At 45.0% G+C, this 8,831-nt stretch overlaps 1 protein-coding gene across 1 annotated transcript in view; it reads right to left on the reverse strand.

Moving 5' to 3' along the window:
* Positions 1-273: 273 nt before the first annotated feature.
* The window catches only part of LOC108802949 (zinc finger protein 585A-like), a 40,393-nt gene continuing 31,835 nt past the window's right edge, over positions 274-8,831 (reverse strand). Inside the window, exons 5-6 of the mRNA XM_018574791.1 lie at positions 1,128-1,244; positions 274-875 (exon numbers count right to left, since the gene is read on the reverse strand). Coding sequence (XP_018430293.1) covers positions 274-875; positions 1,128-1,244 — 719 coding nt within the window. The remainder of the gene's footprint in view (positions 876-1,127; positions 1,245-8,831) is intronic.

Here is an 8,831-nt window from a genome sequence, read left to right on the forward strand (position 1 = left end):
TGGAGTCAACTCTGAAAGAATCCGTCTCATGTAAATGAAGCATTTCCCGCACACTCTGCAATACAATTGCTCACCTGTGTGAATTTTGTGGTGTTTAGGAAGGCTTTCGTATTTAAATGAAACATATCCCACACTGTGAACATGAGAAAGGGCACTCACACATGTGAATGATTGCGTGTACAAAGTAATCTTTTTCCGCACTCTTGAGATGGATAGGAGCGCTTACCTGTGTGAATTATCTTGTCTAAGTCTTGTTCTGCTACTGAAATGCTGTTAAGAATTTGTGTCCTTGTGAATACTCTGGTGTCTAAAAAGTACACTTTTCTGAGTAAAACATTTTCCGCACTCTGAGCAGGAAAACGGACGCTCCCCAGTGTGAATTCTCTGGTGTTTACTAAGGTCTCCCTTGTGAATGAAAGCTTTCCCACAGTCTGTACATGAGAAACGTCGCTCACCAGTGTGAATTCTTTGGTGGCCAATAAGGTTTCCTTTCTCAGTGAAGGATTTCCCGCACTCTGAACATGGATAAGGACGTTTACCTGTGTGAATTCTCTGGTGACTAATAAGGTTTCCTTTCTCAGTGAAGGATTTCCCGCACTCTGAACATGGATAAGGACGCTCACCCGTGTGAATTCGTTGGTGTTTCATAAGGTCTCTAATTTGAATGAAACATTTCTCGCACTCTGTGCATGAGAAGCGACGCTCACCTGTGTGAAATTTTTGGTGTCTAATAAGGTCTCCATTGTGGATGAAACATTTCCCGCAGTCTATACATGAGAAAGGGCGCTCACCAGTGTGAATTCTCTGGTGTTTGCGAAGTACATTTTTCTGTGTGAAACATTTCCCGCATTCTGAACATGTATAGGGACGCTCACCTGTGTGACATCTCTGGTGTATAAGAAGATCGTCTTTCTGAGCGAAACATTTCCCACATTCTAAACATAAATAGGGACGGTCCCTGGTGTGACTTCTCTGGTGTAAAAGATGGCTTCCTTTGTCAGCAAAACTTTTCCCACACACTGAACATGAGAAAGTACGCTCCCCTGTATGAATTTTCTGGTGTATAATAAGGGCTCCTTTTTGAATGAAACATTTCCCGCACTCTGAACATGTATATGGACGTTCACCAGTGTGAACTCTCTGGTGTATAACTAGTGCTCCTTTCTGAATGAAACATTTCCCGCATTCCGAACATGAATATGGACGCTCACCTGTGTGTATTCTCCGGTGTCTAAGAAGGCTTCCTTTGGCAGTGAAACCTTTCCCGCAATCTGAGCATGAAAAAGGATGTCCACCCGTGGAACTTCTCTGCTGTTCAGGTGGTGCTCTGGTTTTAGAGGGAGATTTCTTACCATTTAAAGATGGCAATGAACTCTCTACTGTGTGACCTCCAACAGATGAAGAAGATGCCTTCGGATTGGATGGATCAGTTGATGTATTCGCACTGTGAGATCTCAGACGGATATCTGGAGTAACAGTCTGTGATTGGTCGGAAGATTCCTCATGAGTCCCGAAAAGAAATTATCCAAAATACCGGTATCGGTGCATTCCTAATAAATAGGGAAGCAGGTTGGTTACCACAACAGTAAAAGTGATTTGTTTCTGAAGATACGGGGAAACAACCCGATTTAAATATTACGGTCCCTTAAGAAATCATCCAAAAGTTTCTTGAACCGTCCCGCATTCTTTGCTGAAATCACCGCCTGCGACAGTGAGTTCCAGACCCTAACTGATCTTACTGTGAAGAACCCCCTTCGCCCCTTGTGCTGGAATTTTTTTTCCACCAATTTGGTGGTAGGATCTGCTATAGGTTTAGTTTTATTAAGTTCTTAGGGGTGAACAGGCTTGATGTGTGTTTTTTCATCTTCTCTAAAAGTGTCAATACATAGTATATAGTCCTAGAAGTAAAAAAAAAATGTGACCGGTTTCTGCATTTTCTGTGTTTATGACTTACTTGTGTCCATATGTAGAGAAGATTCCTCCTGTTTACTCTTCACAATCATCTCCCCCTCCTCCATAGACTGCTGAGCTCCACTCACCAATGTCTCTTCTTCTTCCTCTTTAATCTCAACTTTGATGTCTTTCAGTTCTTCACCCTAAACCCCCAAAGATAATTAGATACATTTATAAAAAGGGTACAAGAGATTACATAGAGGAATGTCCTCTCATAGCTTAGAATACATTGTTAGGTCTACATGGTCAGTCACATCTACCTGATCATGGTGAGGGATGTTGTGATCATCCTGTGTGGGATCCCGGGAATACAGAGGACGGGGACATCTCTCTGGTGGGTTCCTCTTACTGGATCCATCTGTAGGAAACACACACACTGACTGAATACATTGTTTCTATGTGTGTATCAGATGATGGGGGATCTAGGTGGAGCCTCCTTACTGCTCTCTCCTCTTACCCGGTGATGTGAGGGACGGCTCATTCTCCATCACCACGTCCTTGTAGAGATCCCGGTGTCCTTCTAGATACTCCCACTCCTCCATGGAGAAATAGACAGAGACATCCTGACACCTTATAGGAACCTGACACACACAATGATACAGTCACCACCCAGACACATCCCTTGTCTGTTCCTGGATCATGTCCCAGAATTCCCGGCACCGCTCACCTCTCCCGTCAGCAGACCAATCATCTTCCGGGTGACTTCTAGAATCTTCTTTTTTCTCTCAGATGTTGGGCAGTGAGGTGGAGGCTCTGTGATGGGTGATGCCCCATGAAGACAGTTCTTGGGTGTTAATGGATCACTAGACATTTTCATCACTACTTTATAATCCTGAGTAAATTGAGAAAATAATCAGTAAAGAGTTCTCAAAATCCTCCTCACCTCTCCGGTCAGGTCTGTGTTTTATGAATAGATATAAGATTGAAGTCATGTGACCTCCCAGAATCCTCCTCACCTCTCCGGTCAGCAGGTAGATGATCTCCAGGGTGAGTTCCAATATCCTCTCGGTCAGTTGGCTTCGGTATTTGTCCATCCTCATTGATGTGGTCATGTGATCCATACAGGACACTCCTCTCTGTAAAAGAATAATAAACTGATAATTATTTGCACTTTACCCAAATGAAGAATGTCTCCCCAGCGTTCCTCCATAGTTCTCATAGGTCTCTCTCGGACTTCTTGTTCTACCATATAACAGGCCTCATTTTTAAATGATCTGAAATAAAACCAGAGATAAACATTTACGTGCAACTCCAACCTAAAGTTTCCATTGTAGGTTTGCATAGAAGGGTCAGATCAGGCATCAGGTCTATAAATGGCGGCTCTGGATGGACAGTTGGATAGATGGCTCTATATTTAGAATGTATCCGGTCAATAAATGGCGGCTCTGGAGGGACAGTTGGATAAATGGTTCTATATTTAGAATGTATCCGGTCAATAAATGGCGGCTCTGGAGGGACAGTTGGATAAATGGTTCTATATTTAGAATGTATCCGGTCAATAAATGGCGGCTCTGGAGGGACAGTTGGATAAATGGTTCTATATTTAGAATGTATCCGGTCAATAAATGGCGGCTCTGGAGGGACAGTTGGATAAATGGTTCTATATTTAGAATGTATCCGGTCAATAAATGGCGGCTCTGGAGGGACAGTTGGATAAATGGTTCTATATTTAGAATGTATCCGGTCAATAAATGGCGGCTCTGGAGGGACAGTTGGATAAATGGTTCTATATTTAGAATGTATCCGGTCAATAAATGGCGGCTCTGGAGGGACAGTTGGATAAATGGTTCTATATTTAGAATGTATCCGGTCAATAAATGGCGGCTCTGGAGGGACAGTTGGATAAATGGTTCTATATTTAGAATGTGTCCGGTCTATAAATGGCGGCTCTGGATGCACAGTTGGATAAATGGTTCTATATTTAGAATGTGTCCGGTCTATAAATGGCGGCTCTGGATGGACAGTTGGATAAATGGCTCTATATTTAGGATGTATCCGGTCTATAAATGGCGGCTCTGGATGGACAGTTGGATAAATGGCTCTATATTTAGGATGTGTCCGGTCTATAAATGGCGGCTCTGGAGGGACAGTTGGATAAATGGCTCTTTATTTAGGATGTATCCGGTCTATAAATGGCGTCTCTGGATGGACAGTTGGAGAAATGCTGGGGATATAAGACGTCACAGTGACTATGGAGGACGAGGATGGACATGACGGGGGGGGTCATTGGGTGTAAATATAAAACAATATCTTGTTACCTCCTCTGCTGCCAGTCCCAGCAATGTCTCCTCTCTACTTCCTCCCAACTCACCTCTCACCCGGAACTTCCTGTCTGTAATTACATCACTTCCTGTCTGCATCTTGGATCACTTCCTGTCTTTTTAATCTCACTTCTTGTATGTTTCTTCGTTGATCCTTTTTGCATTCAGCAGAAAACAAAAACAATACGCAGGCCGAGTTCTAGTTATTATCTCTGCGTTTTATTGCCTATTTGTTACTTTGTGTATCGGGACGCTGTCCGTGTATCACCACACCGCCCGTTGTCGCCGCATTCATATCAGTACATAGACTTGGTCTACAAGTAACTTGGTTTGCGAGTGTTTCGCAAGACGAGCAAACGTTTCTGAAACATTGTGGCTTGATAGACGAGCGATGTCTTACAATACGAGCAGGACGTGACGCCGATCACCGGGATTGTGGGTCATCATCTCAGTCAACATCCGTGCGAGTGCGTACAATGGCCCCCATGCAGAAAAAGGCTGAAAAGAAAGGCGGTAAGAAGAAGGAGATGATTACGGTGGCAGTTAAGAAGGAAATCATTGAGAAGTACGAACGAGGTACACGAGTGACCGAAATTGCCAGATTTTATAAGAAGTCCACGTCGACCATTTGCACAATATTAAAGAAGAAGGAAGACATAAGGGGGCTGGACGCAGCCAAAGGAGTCACGAGAATATCAAAGCAACGGCCGCGTGTTCTGGAAGATGTAGAAAAGCTGCTTCTGGTTTGGATAAACGAGAAGCAACTGGCAGGTGGTACTGTGAGTGAGAATTTCATCTGTGAGAAGGCGAAGGCCTTGTACACCGACCTCGTAAGTAAACTGCCAGGTCCAGGCACGTCGACCGAAAACGAAGAACTCTTCAAGGCAAGTAGGGGATGGCTTGATAATTTTAAGAGGAGAAGCGGCATCCATAGCACGAGGCACGGAGAGGCTGCGAGTTCGGACACTAAGGCAGCTGAGGCGTTCGCCACCGAGTTCCAGAAGCTCCTGGTTTCCGAGGGTTACTTGGCCGAGCAGGTCTTTAACTGCGATGAGACGGGGCTTTTTTGGAAGAAGTTGCCGAAGAGGACCTACATTACAGAAGAAGAGAACGCAAGGCCCGGTCACAAGCCCATGAAAGACCGCCTCACCCTCTTGCTTTGTGCTAATGCAAGCGGGGATTTCAAAGCCAAGCCCCTGCTCGTGTATCATTCCGAGAATCCACGAGCCTTCAAGAAATGCAAGGTGCAGAAGAGCCAGTTGAACGTTATGTGGAGGTCCAACAGCAAGGCTTGGGTCACTCGTATGTTGTTCGTCGAGTGGATCAACGAGGTCTTCGGTCCTGCAGTGAAGAAATACCTTTTGGAAAAGAATCTGCCACTCAAAGCATTGCTGGTGATGGATAACGCTCCTGCTCATCCTGCAGGCCTTGAGGACGACTTACTGGAGGAATTCGAGTTCATTAGGGTGAAGTTCCTTCCTCCCAACACCACTCCGTTCCTCCAGCCAATGAATCAACAAGTCATTTCCAACTTTAAGAAGCTTTACACCAAAGCACTATTTCAGCGATGCTTCGAGGTGACCGAAGGAACAAACCTTACCCTCCGAGAGTTTTGGAAAAATCATTTTCACATCGTGAACTGCCTCAAGATCATCGATAAAGCCTGGGATGGAGTCACCAAGGGAACCCTCAATTCTGCTTGGAGAAATCTGTGGCCCGATTGCGTTCTTGGACATGGATTAGAGGGGCCGGCTTATGAACAGGAGTCGCCAGTCGTCGATGAAATTGTGTCCTTGGGGAGGACCATGGGGCTGGAGGTAGATGAGAACGACATTCAAGAGCTGGTGGAGGAACATGGCCAGGAGCTGACCACCGAGGAACTGATGCACCTGCACCGCGAGCAACAGCAAGAGGCTACGGAGGAGATCTCGTCTGCAGAGGAGGAGGAGGAGAATAAGGCGGAGGGATCCCTCACTTCAAATAAGATTAGGGAGATGTGTAAAATGTGGGAAACGGTGCAAAATTTTGTAGAAAAGCACCACCCGAATAAAGCCGCAGCAGTGCGAGCGACGAATCTGTTCAACGACAACGCAATGTCACATTTCCGCGAAATCCTCAAAAGGAGGAAACAGCAAATGTCATTGGATAGATTCCTTGTTAAGGAGCCGAGAGATGCCAGTGATTCCGTCAGTGATGGTGAGAGTCGTCCTACACAATAATCCTGCTCTCTCTCGTCCCCCTCGCACCAGCCACAAAGGTACCTGGAATTGGTTGATGTGTCTTTATATTTTGTATTATATCACAGTATTGTAATCATTTTTATAGGAATATTTTGGGGTTGTGGAATGAATCATTGGGAGTTTCCATTATTTCCTAAGGGGAATGATGTACAAGCGCTTTGGATTACAAACATGCTTCCGGAACTAATTACACCAAGGTATTACTGTACTAGGAACTAACTGACCAGCGTACAAGGTAGTTGGGATTTATACTGAGGACCCTACTGCTATAAGGCAGACATGCTAACCACTGTACCAATATACCTCTCCCCTACCATCCACACTGCGTTCTCTGACAGCTCTCCCCCCACCATCCACAATACATTCTCTGACAGCTCTCCACCATCCACACTACATTCTCTGACACCTCTCCCCCACCATCCACACTACATTCTCTGACAGCTCTCCTCTTCCATCCACACTACATTCTCTGACAGCTCTCCTCCACCATCCACACTACATTCTCTGACACCTCTCCTCCCACCATCCACACTATATTCTCTGATATCTCTCCTCCCACCATCCACACTACATTCTCTGATATCTCTCCTCCCACCATCCACACTATATTCTCTGATATCTCTCCTCCCACCATCCACACTATATTCTCTGATATCTCTCCTCCCACCATCCACACTATATTCTCTGATATCTCTCCTCCCACCATCCACACTATATTCTCTGATATCTCTCCTCCCACCATCCACACTATATTCTCTGATATCTCTCCTCCCACCATCCACACTATATTCTCTGATATCTCTCCTCCCACCATCCACACTATATTCTCTGATATCTCTCCTCCCACCATCCACACTATATTCTCTGATATCTCTCCTCCCACCATCCACACTATATTCTCTGATATCTCTCCTCCCACCATCCACACTATATTCTCTGATATCTCTCCTCCCACCATCCACACTATATTCTCTGATATCTCTCCTCCCACCATCCACACTATATTCTCTGACAGCTCTCCTCCACCATCCACACTATATTCTCTGACAGCTCTCCACCATACACACTACATTCTGTGACAGCTCTCCTCCACCATCCACACTACATTCTCCGACAGTTCTCTTCCACCATACACACTACATTCTTTTGAACCTTTCTGCCCACACTCCACATCATAAGTCTTTAAATAATACCAATTGCTGCAAAACACTCCCTTATCTCCAGTATTTTTTCAGTACCTCACTTCTGGATCCTTTTGCTGCGGCTTTGTTACGCTTTTAGTTTTCTTGTGTTTGTGACTATCTGGGCTCCTCATTTTGCATATTACTCCTCTTCCTCTGAACTACGTAAACATTCTCTCCTTGCCTGAGGAATGACGGCCATCTTCCAAGCAGATATTAAATACATCCTGACTATATGGCATTTCTGGTGACTCCATCTATCCTTAGAATATCTAACACACGTGTGGACCCTTCTGGACTCTGTCTTGCTAATAAAATAATAATGGAGGACTTTCTATGAACCGAGCTCATTCCCATCACCAATGGATGACTCTCTATGAACCAAGCTCATTCCGATCACCAATGGATGACTCTCTATGAACTGAGCTCATTCCCATCACAAATGGAGGACTCTCTATGAACCGAGCTCATTCTTATTACCAATGGAGGACTCTCTATGGACTGAGCTCATTCCCATCACCAATGGATGACTCTCTATCATTCCGATCACCAATGGATGACTCCCTATGATCCAAGCTCATTCCCATCACCAATGGATGACTCTCTATGAACTGAGCTCATTCCCATCACCAATGGATGACTCTCTATGATCTGAGCTCATTCACATCACCAATGGATGACTCTCTATGAACTGAGCTCATTCCCATCACCAATGGATGACTCTCTATGAACTGAGCTCATTCCCATCACCAATGGAGGACTCTCTATGAACCGAGCTCATTCCCATCACCAATGGAGGACTCTCTATGAACCGAGCTCATTCCCATCACCAATGGAGGACTCTCTATGAACCGAGCTCATTCCCATCACCAATGGATGACTCTCTATGAACCGAGGTCATTCCTATAACCAATGGATGACTCTCTATGAACCAAGCTCATTCCCATCACCAATGGAGGACTCTCTATGATCTGGGCTCATTCCGATCACCAATGGAGGAATCTATATGATCTGAGCTCATTCCCATCTTAATGGATGACTCTCTATGAACTATGCTCATTCCCATCACCAATGGAGGACTCTCTATAACCCGAGCTCATTCCCATCACCAATTGATGACTCTCTATGAACCGAGCTCATTCCCATCACCAATGGATGACTCTCTATGAACCGAGCTCATTCCCATCACCAATGGA

Source organism: Nanorana parkeri, unplaced genomic scaffold (assembly GCF_000935625.1).
Source record: "Nanorana parkeri isolate BGI_ZX_2015 unplaced genomic scaffold, ASM93562v1 scaffold3236, whole genome shotgun sequence".
NCBI classification, from domain to species: Eukaryota; Metazoa; Chordata; class Amphibia; order Anura; family Dicroglossidae; genus Nanorana; species Nanorana parkeri.